Source organism: Pristiophorus japonicus, chromosome 8 (assembly GCF_044704955.1).
Source record: "Pristiophorus japonicus isolate sPriJap1 chromosome 8, sPriJap1.hap1, whole genome shotgun sequence".
In the NCBI taxonomy this organism is placed as follows: Eukaryota; Metazoa; Chordata; class Chondrichthyes; family Pristiophoridae; genus Pristiophorus; species Pristiophorus japonicus.
In genome coordinates, this window is record NC_091984.1 from 97,495,833 (window position 1) to 97,511,549 (window position 15,717).

At 46.2% G+C, this 15,717-nt stretch overlaps 1 protein-coding gene across 1 annotated transcript in view; it reads left to right on the top strand.

Annotated features, from left to right (window-relative positions):
- The window catches only part of LOC139268130 (testicular spindle-associated protein SHCBP1L-like), a 129,485-nt gene that overhangs the window by 107,511 nt on the left and 6,257 nt on the right, over positions 1 to 15,717 (top strand). Inside the window, exon 8 of the mRNA XM_070886155.1 lies at positions 3,190 to 3,440. Coding sequence (XP_070742256.1) covers positions 3,190 to 3,440 — 251 coding nt within the window. The remainder of the gene's footprint in view (positions 1 to 3,189; positions 3,441 to 15,717) is intronic.

The following is a 15,717-nucleotide window of genomic DNA, read 5'->3' on the forward strand; positions in this document are numbered from 1 at the left end:
ATGGGCAATCATGTCCAAGTTCTATCCTTGGCTAACCACCAAGAGGTGCCCAAGTGCACTGGATTGGAGATCATGGGGTAATTTTCAATTTGGGCACAGGTGGAAAACTGATGGTTGAGGATTGGCCTGACTGTTATACACCCCACCCGATTTTCCTTTCCATTAAAGTCAGTGGAGAGGAAAATCAGGTATGGTACATAATGGGAGACCAAGCCACAGCCATCAATTTTTTGTATGCACCCAGAATGAGAATTACCCTACCCCCTGCCCCGCATCTAGATTTTGTCTTTTTGTAGCAACATGGGTGAAATTGGCCATTTAAGAGAATGGAGAAATGGAAACTGCATTTTCTCACTTTGGTGACCTGCATTCGCACACTACATTACTTTGCCAACCAGTTAATCACTGAATTCTATCTACTTGTTCTTGTGGGTGAATCTGTTCTGTTTTTGATTTTCTAATGAAGTAAAAAAACACCTCTTACACATAGATGAGAGAATTCATTTTTGGCATTATTTTCTTCTGTTTCCTATTTTTCAAATTTCAGTTATTCAATTTAATTAATGTATATATAATAGATCTAGAGTAATAGGGCTGACTTCTCTACTGTGTGCCCATGGAATGCTTATCCCCCAAAGCAAAGGAAAAAAGAGGTGATGCCAGAAGACTGGAGAATTGTAAATGTTACACCATTGTTCAAATAAGGGAGTAAAGATAATCCCAGCAACTACAGACCAGTCAGTTTAACCTCGGTAGTGAGGAAGCTTTTGGAAACAGTAATCAGGGACAAAATTAACAGTCACTTGGATAGGTGTGGATTAATTAAGGAAAGCCAGCACGAATTTGTTAAAGGCAAATCATGTTTAATCAGCTTGATCGAGTTTTTTGATGAGGCAACAGAGAGGGTTGACGAGGGTAATGTGGTTGACGTAGTGTATCTGGATTTCTAAAAGGCGTTCGACAAAATGCCACATAATAGGCTTGCCAGCAAAATTAAAGCCCATGGAATAAAAGGGACAGTGGCAGCCTGGATACAAAATTGGCTCAGTGACAGGAAGCAGGGAGTAGTGGTGAACGGTTATTTTTCAGACTGGAGGAAGGTATACAGTGGTGTTCCCCAGGGGTCGGTTCTAGGACCACCGCTTTTCGTGATATATATTAATGACTTGGACGTGGATATACAGGGCACAATTTCAAAATTTGCAGATAACACAAAACTTGGAAGTATAGTGAATAGTGAGGAGGACAAAAAATCTGCAAAAGGACATAGACAGGCTAAGTAAGTGGGCAAAAATTTGGCAGATGGATTATAATATTGGAAAGTGTGAGGTCATGCACTTTGGCAGAAAAAAATCAAAGAGCAAGTTATTATTTAAATGGAGAAGATTGCAAAGTGCCGCAGTACAGCGGGACCTGGGGGGTACTTGTGCATGAAACACAAAAGGATAGTTTGCAGGTACAGCAAGTGATCAGGAAAGCCAATGGTATCTTGGCCTTTATTGCAAAGGGGATGGAGTATAAAAGCAGAAAAGTTTTACTACAGCTTTATAAGGTATTGGTGAGGCCACACCTGGAATACTGCGTGCAGTTTTGGTGTCCATATTTACGAAAGGATATACTTGCTTTGGAGGCAGTTCAGAGAAGGTTCACTAGGTTGATTCTGGGGATGAGGGGGTTGACTTATGAGGAAAGGTTGAGTAGGTTGGGCCTCTACTCATTGGAATTCAGAAGAATGAGAGGTGATCTTATCGAGAAGTACAAGATTATGAGGGGGCTTGGCAGGGTGGATGCAGAGAGGCTGTTTCCACTGATGGGGGTGACTCAAACTAGAGGGCACGATCTTAGAATAAGGGGCCGCCCATTTAAAACAGAGATGAGGAGAAATTTCTTCTCACAGAGGATTATGAATCTGTGGAATTCGCTGCCTCAGAGAGCTGTGGAAGTTGGGACATTGAGTAAATTTAAGACAGAAATAGACGGTTCCTTAATCGATAAGGGGTTATGGGGAGCGGGCGGGGAAGTGGAGCTGAGTCCATGATCAGATCATCCATGATCTTATTGAATGGCGGAGCAGGCTCGAGGGGCCGTATGGCCTACTGCTGTTCCTATTTCTTATGTTCTTATGTTCTTATTAGGAAAGTGATAGACTTCAGGAAGACATAGACAGGCTGATGAAATGGGCGAACACGTGGCAGATGAAGTTTAATGTATAAAAGTGTGAAGTGATGCATTTTGATAGAAAGAATGAGGAGAGGACATATAAATTAAAATGGTACAATCCTAAAGGGGGTGCATGAACAGGGAGACCTGGGGATATGTGTACATAAATCATTGAAGGTGGCAAGGCAGGTTGAAAAAGCAGTTAAAAAGGCTTACGGTATCCTGGGCTACAAAAGTGTGGAAATCATGATGAACCTGTATAAAACACTGGTTCGGCCTAAACTCGAGTATTGTGTCCAATTCTGGACACCACACTTTAGGAAGGATGTGAAGGTCTTAGGGAAGGTGCAGAAAAGATTTAGAAGAATGATTCCAGGGATGATGAACTTCAGTTACGTGGATAGACTGGGGAAGCTGGGGTTGTTCTTCTTGGAGTAGAGGAGAGGAGATTTGATAGAGATGTTCAAAATCATGAGGGGTCTGGACAGAGTAGATAGAGAGAAACTCTTCCCATTGGTAGAAGGGTCGAGAACCAGAGGACACAGATTTAAGGTGATTAGCAAAAGAATCAAAAGCGACGTAAAAAAAAACTTTTTTACACAGCAAGTGATTAAGACCTGAAGGGGTGATGGAGACACACTCAATTTTATCTTTCAAAAGGGAGTTGGATAAATATCTGAAGGGAAACAATTTGCAGAGCTAAGGGGAAAGGAAGGGGGAGTGGAACGAGCTGAGAGTCGGTAAGGGCTTCTTCAAAATAATGCCATAGGATCTTTTCTGTCCACCTGAGAGCACAGATGGAGCCTCGGTTTAACATCTCATCTGAAAGATGGCACCTCCAACAGTGCAGTGCTCCCTCAGTACTTCGAACAATTTTTTTTCAACTTAAGTGAAAAGTTCTTTGTTGGCAGATTGTATTAGTCAAAATTTAGAGACCTTTATTTATAAAACAGAATATGTTCTTTGTTTTAATGCAAAAAATTACAATTGTTAAAACTTAAAAATTCAGGATATTTGTTTCATTAACAGGAGCTGGAAGCCGTGAAGAGATCGTAATCTTTTCAGATCCTACGCAAGACAATTTTGTGGCATCAAAATCCCAAAACATTAGCTTAGTTCACCTGACTTTAGTACAGCGGGGAACAACTGATGGAATTGTGGTAGTAGAATCTGGTCACATGACACTTGAAGATTGTCTTTTGAAATGTGAAGGCACCGGTGTTTGTGTTCTTACAGGAGCAGCCTTAACCATGAAAAACTGTGAACTGACAGGAGCTCAAGTTAGTATAATAGAATGACAAAATAGAAATCAGTCTCTGCATAAATACTGCACCTTCATTAGGAAACTTTTAACTTTATTTAGGTTTTTAACCTTACCACGGTTTGGAAAATGTCACTGCAATTAGATGTACCGCATCCAGTGGCATTTGCACTTGAGAGACAGTATTTAAGTATGAGAGCTGTTAGATATTCTTTCACTGGTACATTAGATTAACATCAGATTTTTTGCTGCTTTGGAAGCCAAAATTCATTATATATTATATATATCTTTGTTTTTGCTTTTTCAACACTGTACAGGTTTAGACCTATCTGACTATTATTTGAAAAAATATCATGCTTCCAGCTGAACAAATATATTCTAGTTTCTCAGGCAAAGCTGCAATACACATAACCCCCACCCCAGAATGGGGTTGTGATGAATGATCACCTACAGGTGCAATTTAAAAATATACATCGGGGCCAATTGGTGAATCTAATTGTCCTTATTAGAACGGACGGTCCTCATTAGAACTTTGGTGTTTCATGTGTGGAGTTCCCAGCAGTACTTGTCAGTTTGATAGAACGTAAAAAAGGAGAGCCTTGTGCTCATGGTATTCAATATGTTCCTCTCATCTCAAGTCAAAGGAAACAGGGATGCTGCTTTGGGAGCACACCTTTTATATTGCCAGAGATAGGAAGGCCTTCCTAACAGCACAGACATGAAAAACATCATAAAAGGATATTGCTCTCACTTGAATGGCATGGCCAATTACAGCTGCTCCAGTGGTATCCGTATGGAGAGGATATTGCTTGAGTTTGATCCCATATTTGTTCTGGATTGAAACATAACAGCAAAAGAGAGAATGATCATAAACCTGATGACTCTTTTGAGGAATTACTGGAGTAAGGTGTACAACTCTAGAAATAAATAATAGAGCAATACAAATGTTGATGTTTTACCAAAGAAATCCTGTGCAGCTTCTAATGTTTGTCCTGTTAATTTTCCTGTGTATTGTCAAGAATTAAAATATTCCCCAGTATCATCCCTTTCAATTTGTCAATTAATGACTCACTGCCACCATAGCTCCCAGAACGATTGGAGAGGGAGTGACTAGAGGCTCAAATTTTCCCAGGAGTTGCCCCACTTTTTTTGAAGCAAGTAGCTTTTTTTGCATAACTTAAAAATCGCAAATTTCCCCATTTAACATGCCCTAGTGTAAGTCAGTTAGTTAGGTTTTTTTTTAGTTTCGTTTTTTTTCTCCAAAAGTGGGCGTTATCAGCCACTTACACCTCTTTTGGCCATAGAAGCAAATTTGGCCAGCTAAAAGTTACTCCAAACTAACTTAGACCAGTGTATATGGCCACTTCTGTAGGCAGAGAAAAACCTTACCTACATTTAAGAAATCAGTGCAGGTAGCCAGAGATGGTGGGGGTGGGGGGTGGGTCGGGGGAGGTGAGTTAGAGGATTCTAAAGCACTAAACACCTTCACAGCATCAGCACAACATCATCAAAAATAAAGGAAAGATAAATCAGCTCCTGAAAATAGAGCAGTCCTGCCTTGCCGACTGCAGAAAAGCTAGGGCTAGGGGCGGCAGGGACGCATGACTGTAGGGGTGAGGAATGTTTTTTTTACAGTTGTTCCTAAATGTTGTGTGGTGATAATGGAACACGATTCAGTATTAATGCAAAATATATTTTATTGGAAAGTTTACAAAGCACTTCAACAACAACAGCAAAGAAAGGCTGCACCCATCCCTCACCCACATCTTGGGGAAAGTGCATTTCCTCATAGGGTCGGTGATAGTGGTGGGGAGTGTTGGGGCCCGGCTTGGGTCTCACCGGTGGCTAGTGCGTGGATTGAAGTGGGAGTGGCATTTGAGTATCTGGCCTATGTGCCCTTATTGCAGCAGCTAGCTCCCTCATGGCATCTGCCATCGTTTGCACACCCTCTGAAATGCCCGCCCTCAGTTCCCGTCTCAGTGCTAATATTTCTCCCGACAGTGTCGCTATCTCATCACGCACCCCACTGACGGTCGTCACGAGTGACCTTGTAAGGCAATTGGTCTCCTCACCCAATGACATAACCTGATTAAAATCTGATGAAGGTTGCATCTCAGGAGAGACTGGTCGGCTTCTCCTTCTCCTCGCCATGTGTCTGCCTAGTGGCAACCCTCCAGTGCGAGGCGCAGGCAGGGACGATGGGGCACTGGGTGTTCCAACATGCATTTCACCACCACCACTGGGACCCGCAACCTCGGAAGGTGTGAAACCATGGAATGGCGCCGCGGAGCTCATGGAGGTTTCTGGCAGTGTGATGCCCTGTACTATGGACTGATCCATATCATGATCAGCATTCTCCCGTGAACACATTTCCATGGACCCCTCCTCCCCCCACCCACCTTGGTCTGGGGCGCACGCATCTGGATCTTCTGGTGGATCTTCAGGATGTTCAGGATTGTCTTCTTCTTCTGCAAAATACAACAGAACAGTCAAATGGTCAGAAGGGGGCAGAATAGGTGGCATGAGTAGTCTCACGCGTAGCAGGCCAGTCAGCAGGTTGATTTAAGGGCGACGATGCATTTTAATGACTCACCCTCACCCTCGCGTGTGGGTCCAGCTCGTGCAGAGCTGATTCCTTTTTCTGCAGGTACGACTCAGCTAGGCAGCAACCCTCTGTTCCGGAATGATATTTGGTGCAGATTTGGCGGCCCTCCTCCTGTTCTAAGTCTTTCCCTTTTGTTGTGGGCCAATTACTTCCGCAAAGATGAAAATATAACTTTTCACACATGGTGCGCTTCTGATCGGTAGGACATATACAGATGGTCACATTTACAATTGCAATTCCATTTAAGGATAAAGATATTGTTGTGTATCTGTAAAGCATGCACTCCCGTGTTCTGCCACCAGGGAGCTCATCCCCTGAAGTCCCAAGGGATCCCAGCATCCCTTGGGAGCACTGTATATAAGTCAGCCCCTAAGGCCTGTTCCTCACTCTGGAGTGTCTTATTAAAGACTGAGGTCACTGTTGCTTTAACCTCCCTTTGTGCAGCCTCATCTGTGTTCGGAACATAATAACTGGCGACGAGAATATGAATCCAACGCAAAAATGCAGCAAACTGTGGGCATCCTGGAGAACTTCTCGGAGGGTGAGGACTGGGAAGCTTATGTCGAACGGCTAGACCAGTACTTTGTAGCCAACGAGCTGGACGGAGAAGGAAGCGCTGCAAAAAGGAGAGCGGTCCTCCTCACAGTCTGCGGGGCACCGACCTACAGCGTCATGAAGAATCTTCTGGCTCCGGTGAAACCCACAGATAAGTCGTATGAGGAGCTGTGTACACTGGGTCGGGAGCATCTTAACCCGAGGGAGAGCGTGCTGATGGCGAGGTATTGGTTCTACACGTGCCAGCGATCTGAAGGTCAGGAAGTGGCGAGCTATGTCGCCGAGCTAAGGCGACTTGCAGGACAATGTGAGTTTGATGGCTACCTGGAGCAAATGCTCAGAGACTTTTTTGTATTGGGCATTGGCCATGAGACCATCCTACGAAAACTTTTGACTGTAGAGACACCGACCCTCAGTAAGGCCATTGCGATAGCACAGGCGTTTATGTCCACCAGTGATAACACCAAACAAATCTCAGCACACAAGTACTAGCAATGTTCATAAATTAACTGGAACTGTGTTTGCGAGCAGAAATGTACAGGGCAGAACCCACGAGTCTGCAACTGCCAGCAGGCCTCAGGTGACCCAGATAACTCAGAGTCCCCAACAAAGGATGAATGCAAGGCAATTCACACCCTGTTGGCGTTGTGGAGGCTTCCATTCAGCCTATTCATGCCGCTTCAAAGGGTATGTTTGCAAGAGCTGTGAAACAACGAGGCACCTCCAACGAGCTTGCAAACGAGCTGCAAGCTCTGCAAAACCTGCTAACCACCATGTGGCAGAGGAAGATCGGTCCATGGTGGATCAAAGCAATTTCGAGCCTCAGAGAAAGGAGGCAGATGCTGAAGTACACGGGGTGCACACATTTTCGACAAAATATCCACCTATAATGCTAAACGTAAAATTGAATGGCTTACCCGTAGCCATGGAACTGGACACTGGCGCTAGCCAATCCATCATGAGTAAAAAGATGTTTGAGAGACTGTGGTGCAACAAGGCATTCAGACCAACCCTGAGCCCCATCCACACGAAACTGAGAACGTACACCAAAGAGCTTATCACTGTCCTGGACGGCGCCATGGTCAAGGTCACCTACGAGGGCACGGTGCACGAACTGCCACTCTGGATTGTCCTGAAGCGATGGCCCCACATTGCTTGGAAGGAGCTGGCTGGGCAAAATCCGCTGGAACTGGGATGACATCCGAGCGCTATCACATGTCAATGAGGCCACATGTACCCAGGTTCTTAACAAATTTCCTTCCCTTTTTGAGCCAGGCATTGGTAACTTTTCCAGGGCGAAGGTGCGGATCCACTTGGTCCCAGAGGCACGATCCATTCACCACAAGGCGCGAGCGGTACCTCACATGATGAGGGAGAGAGTGGAAATCGAGCTGGACAGCCTGCAACGCGAGGGCATCATCTCCCTAGTGAAATTTAGCGAGTGGGCCAGCCCGATTGTTCCAGTACTCAAAAGTGATGGCACGGTCAGGATTTGCGGCGATTATAAAGTAACTATTAATTGTTTCTCGCTACAGGACCAATACCCGCTACCTAAGGCAGACGATCTATTTGCGACGCTGGCAGGAGGCAAGACGTTCACCAAGCTCGACCTGACTTCGGCCTACATGACGCAGGAGCTGGAGGAATCTTCGAAGGGCCTCAGCTGCATCAATACGCACAAGGGACTGTTCATCTACAGCAGATGCCTGTTTGGAATTCCGTCGGCTGCAGCGATCTTCCAGAGAAACATGGAGAGCCTACTCAAGTCGGTACCACATACGGTGGTCTTTCAGGACGACATATTGGTCACAGGTCGGGACACCACCGAGCGCCTACAAAATCTGGACTAGATCGCGTAGGGCTGCGGCTGAAGAGGTCAAAATGCGTCTTCATGGCAACAGAAGTGGAGTTTTTGGGGAGAAAGATCGTGGTGGATGGCATTCGGCCCACAGACGCCAAGACAGAGGCTATCAGGAACGCGCCCAGGCCACAGAACGTCACAGAGTTGCGGACGCTCCTGGGACTCCTCAACTATTTTGGTAACTTCCTTCCGGGATTAAGCATGCTTTTAGAGCCCCTACATGTGTTATTGCGCAAAGGTGAGAACTGGGTATGGGGTAAAAACCAAGTAATTGCTTTTGAGAAAGCCAGAAACATTTTATGCTCCAACAAGCTGCTTGTATTGTATAACCCGTGTAAAAGACTTGTGCTAGCATGTGACGCGTCGTCATATGGAGTTGGATATGTATTACAACAAGTTAAAGTTGCGGGGAAGTTGCAACCTGTCGCCTATGCTTCCAGAAGCTTGTCTAAGGCCAAAAGGGCCTACAGCATGATTGAGAAAGAGGCATTAGCGTGTGTGTTCGGGGTAAAGAAAATGCATCAGTACCTGTTTGGCCTCAAATTTGAGCTGGAAACTGATCACAAGCCCCTCACATCCCTGTTCACTGAAAACAAGGGGATAAATACTAATGCCTCAGCCCGCATACTCGCGCTATCAGCGTATAACTATACCATCTGCCACAGGCCAGGTTCCGAGAACTGTGCAGATGCTCTCAGTCGGCTACCATTGCCCACCACGGGAGTGGAAATGGCGCAGACTGCAAATTTGTTGATGGTGGCGCAGCCCGCAGACTTGTTAATGGTCATGGAAGCGTTTGAAAATGATAAATCACCTGTCACGGCCTGCCAGATTAGGACTTGGACCAGCCAAGATCCTCTGCTGTCTGTAGTAAAAAACTGTATACTGCATGGGAGAAGAGCCAATCAAGCCGTTCCAGCGGCAAAAGGACGAGCTGTCCATTCAGGCAGACTGCCTGTTGTGGGGTAACCACGTAGTGCTACCAAAAAAGGGCAGGGAGACGTTCATCTCGGATCTCCACAGCACGCACCCGGGTATAATAATGATGAAAGCGATAGCCAGATCCCAAGTGTGGTGGCCCAGTATCGACTCTGACTTAGAGTCCTGTGTACGGCAGTTGAGCAACAAGCCCAGAGAGGCACCACTAAGTTTGTGGTCCTGGCCCTCCAGACCATGGTCGAGGAGCCATGTCGACTATGCGGGCCCATTTCTCGGAAAAATTGATGCTTTTTCAAAATGGATTGAATGTGAAATAATGTCGGGAAGCTCCGCCACCGCCACCATTGAAAACCTGAGGGCCATGTTTGCCACCCACGGCCTGCCTGGCATACTGGTCAGTGACAACGGGCCATGTTTCACCCGAATAGTGCCGAATAGAAAGAATTCATGACCCGCAATGGGATCAAACATGTCACCTCGGCCCCGTTTAAACCAGCTTCCAATGGGCAGGCAGAGCGGGCGGTACAAACCATCAAACAGAACCTTAAACGCGTCACAGAAGGCTCACTCCAAACCCGCCTGTCCCGAGTACTGCTCAGCTACCACACGAGATCCCACGCACTTACAGGGGTGCCCCCGGCTGAGCTACTCATGAAAAGGACACTTAAAACCAGACTCTCGCTGGTTCACCCCAACCTGCATGATCTGGTAGAAAGCAGGCAACAGCAACAAAATGTAAAAGATGGTCGCGCCACTTTGTCACGGGAAATTGATCTGAATGGTCCCAAGTGGATCGCGGGCACAGTGATAGCTAAAGAAGGGAATAGTGTGTTTGTAGTCAAACTAGACAATGGACAAATTTGCAGAAAGCACCTGGACCAAACGAGGCTGCGGTTCACAGACTGCCCTGAACAACCCACAGCAGACACCACCTTTTTCGAGCCCACAACACACACCCAAAGGATCAACGACACCACGCCGGACCAGGAAATCGAACCCATCACGCCCAGCAAGACCAGGCTCACCTAGCAGCCCTGCAGGGCCAACAACACGCCAGCCCAGTGAGGGCACAGCCAACACACCAGAACAGACATTTGTACCGAGGCGGTCCACCAGGGAAAGAAAGGCTCCCAACCGCCTCACCTTGTAAATAGTTTTCACTTTGACTTTTGGGGGGGGGAGTGATGTGTATCTGTAAATCATGCACTCCCATGTTCCGCCACCAAGGAGCACATCCCCTGAAGTCCCAAGGGATCCCAGCATCCCCTGGGAACACTGTATATAAGCCAGCCCCCAAGGCCTGTTCCTCACTCTGGAGTGTCTTAATAAAGACTGAGGTCACTGTTACTTTAACCTCCCTGTGTGCAGTCTCATCTGTGTTAGGAACACAATAGATATTACTTACACTCACTACTTGATCAACGTCCTGCCATTTCTTTTTGCACTGGCTTCCAGATGTTGCGGTATTCACCCCTGCGGAGTATTCTTCTGCAACTAGGTTCCATCGTCTTCTCATTTCTTTGGATGGAACTTTTGTGGGACCACTCTTACTGATATCCAGCTCCAGCCATTTGTCCTCAATGACAGTGACTAGTTTCTCCACTTCCTCATGGAGGAAATTCTTTGTTCTTGTTGCACGCTCTTGCGTCATTGGTGTATTGGACTTACACTCAGGTTATCTTGAAAAATCATACTCATCTTTTTTCCATCTATGCAGCACTTCTTTCCACTCCCTCAGCCACGCAAAAATCACTATTCACACCTTACCTTTATATATGGTCCATTGCCAATGCTGCTGAGGCATTGAGGACGCTCTCCCTTTAATTGGCCGATTGCCAAGCTTCCTGCTCCATTCCTGAAACACGCAACGCGCACGCTGAAACGGACATGCGTCCCCCTGCAGGCACTCGAGGAGACGCTGGGCCCAAGCCCCGCCCTCCTGCCGGTTTCGCTGAGCAAGCCCGGCCGAAACTCTGCCCCCCGCAAGCTCTGCAGCACTACACCACGGGAGCAGAACTATGAAGGAGTGGCCAAATTAAAAGGTACATTTTTGGCGTATTTTTTGCCCCACAAAATTGGCATACCACGGCTAACTATGCCGCTCTAGGCGGCTGGGGAAATTTGGGCCCTATATATCTGATCAGTTAGATGTGTGGGAAAAACTGTAAGGAACCCTCTCACAAAACAGAAGATTGTTTGTGTACTGAGATTAATAGTGGTGGCCTTCTTTGTTGTGCCCTGTAGAGATTGTTCTTATGTCCAGTTAAATTACTTTTTACAATGGTCCCTAACGCCCTAACTATTACATCAAGAAATTAACATGTACCATGATGCATCTGATAATCTTCCACCGGGCATTAGATGACAGCTTAGGAGGTGAGGCATTTTCTTAATTATTCCTTGCACATGAGCCTCGGTGGTTTTGTTGACCATCAACTATTTTGAGAACCAAGTGGGTCAACACACTAAATACATGGATCATCAACCAACCCATGTAAACCTAACATCCCCAGATTATATAAAGAAGCTTGTTCTCTGAATATTTGTGGAGGCATGGTGCAGGCATTGAGCAGTGAATCTATCAGCTTCGCATCTGACAGGATTATGAGATGTCCTCAATAGTATACCCTCGTGTCGAGGATGACCCGCTTCCACACCAAAAAAAGATGAGCTTGCATGTGTTTCAATGAGCTACATCTTGAAGGGTGGACGATGCCTGTGCGTGAATTCTTTTAATGTGGAGTGGCTGTTGCACACCAGCCACCACACGGGCTTGACAGAGCAAGGTCTTGGTCGAGTGGCAAGGTTTAACCAAGACGACTGGAGACCAAGCTCTGCTGCGCCATCTCCTGGACCCCGACCCCGCAGTTGTTGTATGTTGCGCCATTCCTGGGCCACGGCCCTGCTGTTATACGCTGCGCCACAATCCCGCTGTTATATGCTGCACCGTTCCTTGGTCATGACCCCATCGATCCTCCACTGCTCACCACCTCCAATCTCTGCTCCCCACTGGGCTCGATCTCTGCTCCCTGCTGGACTCGATCTCCGCTCCCCGCTGGGCTCAAACGCTGTCTCCGTGCTGGGCTCGAATGCCGGGCTTCACTGCTCCTCATCCACCTGGGTCCCGACCCAGCCACTGGTCTTGTTCCTCTCCAATGAGCTACCTGTACTCTGATGACATCGCCCTCCTCGAAGCCATCGCACTCCTGTACCAGCTCGCGCTGCTCCCTGCAGTGGCTAGCTCTTCTACTTATACCCCACCTGCTGCCGATGGTGTTGTCATGCAGGTCAGGGGGTGCCCGCTGGGTCCTGGGACTGCTCTTCTACTTGTACTCCGCCTGCGCTAATGGTGTTTTCACATAGGTCGGTGGGCATCACTGGTAGGGCTAAGTTCAACCACATAAATGGAGGAGGTCAGGCTATTTTGCAGAACTGAGGCTATCCAGAGATAGACTTTCTTTTTCATAGCAAAAGACGACTAACGTTCTACACCAAACTCAGGAACGCTTGGACAGTCTTGTTCTTCTCTGTACCTTATCCAATGCACGTGCATGTTTTTGTGCCATGGTGACCAAAACTGAAAGCAGTCTAATCCTGATTTTGTTAGTACAAAAACATTGAATTATCCAATAATTTAAGTTAAACACAATAACACAACAAAGTGGGAATTTGTGCAAAAGCAATTAATTATAAATTAGCTTGAATTAAGTTACTTTAAATTAAGACGAGTAGACTTTATTTTAAGTGTGGTCTGATCAGTGCATTTTAAAGTCTTAACAAAAATTCAGTAAACTGTTCTGGCTATACATCCGAACATTCTAATAGTATTTAAGTGTTTTACCACATTCTTTGAAGATTGAAAGTGATGGGGTAGATTTTCAACTTGCCATCTGGGTGTAAAAGTGCTGTAGCTGATTGCACAGGAGGGCAGGAAAAAGAGTGGGCGAGCGATAGTGATAGGGGATTCAATTGTAAGGGGAATAGATAGGCGTTTCTGCGGCCGCAACCGAGACTCCAGGATGGTATGTTGCCTCCCTGGTGCAAGGGTCAAGGATGTCTCGGAGCGGGTGCAGGACATTCTAAAAAGGGAGGGAGAACAGCCAGTTGTCGTGGTGCACGTTGGTACCAATGACATAGGTAAAAAAAGGGATGAGTTCCTACGAAATGAATTTAAGGAGCTAGGAGCTAAATTAAAAAGTAGGACCTCAAAAGTAGTAATCTCGGGATTGCTACCAGTGCCACGTGCTAGTCAGAGTAGGAATCGCAGGATAGCTCAGATGAATACGTGGCTTGAGCAATGGTGCAGCAGGGAGGGATTCAAATTCCTGGGGCATTGGAACCGGTTCTGGGGGAGGTGGGACCAGTACAATCCGGACGGTCTGCACCTGGGCAGAATCGGAACCAATGTCCTCGGGGGAGTGTTTGCTAGTGCTGTTGGGGAGGAGTTAAACTAATATGGCAGGGGGATGGGAACCAATGCAGGGAGATAGAGGGAAAGAAAAAGGAGGCAAAAACAAAAGACAGAAAGGAGATGAGGAAAAGTGGAGGGCAGAGAAACCCAAGGCAAAGAACAAAAAGGGCCATTGTACAGCAAAATTCTAAAAGGACAAAGGGTGTTAAAAAAACAAGCCTAAAGGCTTTGTGTCTTAATGCAAGGAGTATCCGCAATAAGGTGGATGAATTAACTGTGCAAATAGATGTTAACAAATATGATGTGATTGGGATTACGGAGACGTGGCTCCAGGATGAGCAGGGCTGGGAACTCAACATCCAGGGGTATTCAACATTCAGGAAGGATAGAATAAAAGGAAAAGGAGGTGGGGTAGCATTGCTGGTTAAGGAGGAGATTAAGGCAATAGTTAGGAAGGACATTAGCTTGGATGATGTGGAATCTATATGGGTAGAGCTGCAGAACACCAAAGGGCAAAAAACGTTAGTGGGAGTTGTGTACAGACCTCCAAACAGTAGTAGTGATGTTGGGGAGGGCATCAAACAGGAAATTAGGGGTGCGTGCAATAAAGGTGCAGCAGTTATAATGGGTGACTTTAATATGCACATAGATTGGGCTAACCAAACTGGAAGCAATACGGTGGAGGAGGATTTTCTGGAGTGCATAAGGGATGGTTTTTTAGACCAATATGTCGAGGAACCAACTAGGGGGGAGGCCATCTTAGACTGGGTGTTATGTAATGAGAAAGGATTAATTAGCAATCTCGTTGTGCGAGGCCCCTTGGGGAAGAGTGACCATAATATGGTGGAATTCTGCATTAGGATGGAGAATGAAACAGTTAATTCAGAGACCATGGTCCAGAACTTAAAGAAGGCTAACTTTGAAGGTATGAGGCGTGAATTGGCTGAGATGGATTGGCGAATGATACTTAAGGGGTTGACTGTGGATGGGCAATGGCAGACATTTAGAGACCGCATGGATGAACTACAACAATTGTACATTCCTGTCTGGCATAGAAATAAAAAAGGGAAGGTGGCTCAACCGTGGCTATCAAGGGAAATCAGGGATAGTATTAAAGCCAAGGAAGTGGCATACAAATTGGCCAGAAATAGCAGCGGGACTGGGAGAAATTTAGAACTCAGCAGAGGAGGACAAAGGGTTTGATTAGGGCAGGGAAAATGGAGTATGAGAAGAAGCTTGCAGGGAACATTAAGACGGATTGCAAAAGTTTCTATAGATATGTAAAGAGAAAAAGGTTAGTAAAGACAAACGTAGGTCCCCTGCAGTCAGAATCAGGGGAAGTCATAACGGGGAACAAAGAAATGGCGGACCAATTGAACAAGTACTTTGGTTCGGTATTCACGAAGGAGGACACGAACAACCTTCCGGTTATAAAAGGGGTCGGGGGGTCTAGTAAGGAGGAGGAACTGAGGGAAATCCTTATTAGCCGGGAAATTGTGTTGGGGAAATTGATGGGATTGAAGGCCGATAAATCCCCAGGGCCTGATGGACTGCATCCCAGAGTACTTAAGGAGGTGGCCTTGGAAATAGTGGATGCGTTGACAGTCATTTTCCAACATTCCATTGACTCTGGATCAGTTCCTATGGAGTGGAGGGTAGCCAATGTAACCCCACTTTTTAAAAAAGGAGGGAGAGAGAAAACAGGGAATTATAGACCGGTCAGCCTGACATCGGTAGTGGGTAAAATGATGGAATCAATTATTAAGGATGTCATAGCAGTGCATTTGGAAAGAGGTGACATGATAGGTCCAAGTCAGCATGGATTTGTGAAAGGGAAATCATGCTTGACAAATCTTCTGGAATTTTTTGAGGATGTTTCCAGTAGAGTGGATAAGGGAGAACCAGTTGATGTGGTATATTTGGAC